At 73.9% G+C, this 582-nt stretch overlaps 1 protein-coding gene across 1 annotated transcript in view; it reads right to left on the bottom strand.

The window, feature by feature from the left end:
• The window catches only part of ECHS1 (enoyl-CoA hydratase, short chain 1), a gene marked incomplete at its 5' end in the record, with an annotated part of 2162 nt that extends 1584 nt beyond the window's left edge, over positions 1 to 578 (bottom strand). The window contains one exon of the mRNA XM_031064680.1: positions 569 to 578. Coding sequence (XP_030920540.1) covers positions 569 to 578 — 10 coding nt within the window. The remainder of the gene's footprint in view (positions 1 to 568) is intronic.
• Positions 579 to 582: the final 4 nt, after the last annotated feature.

The following is a 582-nucleotide window of genomic DNA, read 5'->3' as shown; positions in this document are numbered from 1 at the left end:
GGCGGGGGCCGCGGGCACCCGGGGAGACGGGCTCGGAAGAGTCCCCAGTGCCACCCTAGCCCGGGAAGATGAAGCCCTGTGACCACCCTGTGCTGGGACAGTGTGCGTGGGCACCCGGTGCTGGGACGGGGTGCACGGTCCAGCGGCCCCGGTGCCCGGTGCTGGGCCGCAGTGCCGGTGCCCTGGTATGCAGTGCCGCTGCCCATACATGGCTCAGGGCCCCGGTGTCCGTTGATGGGCTCTGGAGCGCAGCTCCGGAACCACGTGCAACTCGCTGGGCACAGGCCCGGGTGCCGGGACCGCAGCTTGTGCTGGGTCCCGGTGCCCGGTGCTGTGGCCCCGGTGCACAGCCCAGAGACTCCGTGCCCGACGCTGGGACCGCACATGGAGTAGGGACGCGGTGTCCGGTGCCGTGGCCTGGTGCGCAGCCCAGGGACCACGAGCAGATCGATGGGCATTGCCCGGGGCTACGACCGTGCCCGGGGCAGGGACCCGGTGCCCGGCGCTGAGCATAGGGCTGGGCCAAGCCCACCCCCCCGCGGTGCCCCCCCGGTGCCCCGGTGCTCACCGGCGCTGCAGCCC

Source organism: Geospiza fortis, unplaced genomic scaffold, assembly GCF_000277835.1.
Source record: "Geospiza fortis unplaced genomic scaffold, GeoFor_1.0 scaffold89, whole genome shotgun sequence".
Lineage (NCBI taxonomy): Eukaryota > Metazoa > Chordata > Aves > Passeriformes > Thraupidae > Geospiza > Geospiza fortis.
The sequence above is the reverse complement of the archived record's forward strand: the minus strand, read 5'-3'. Positions and strand labels throughout refer to the sequence as shown.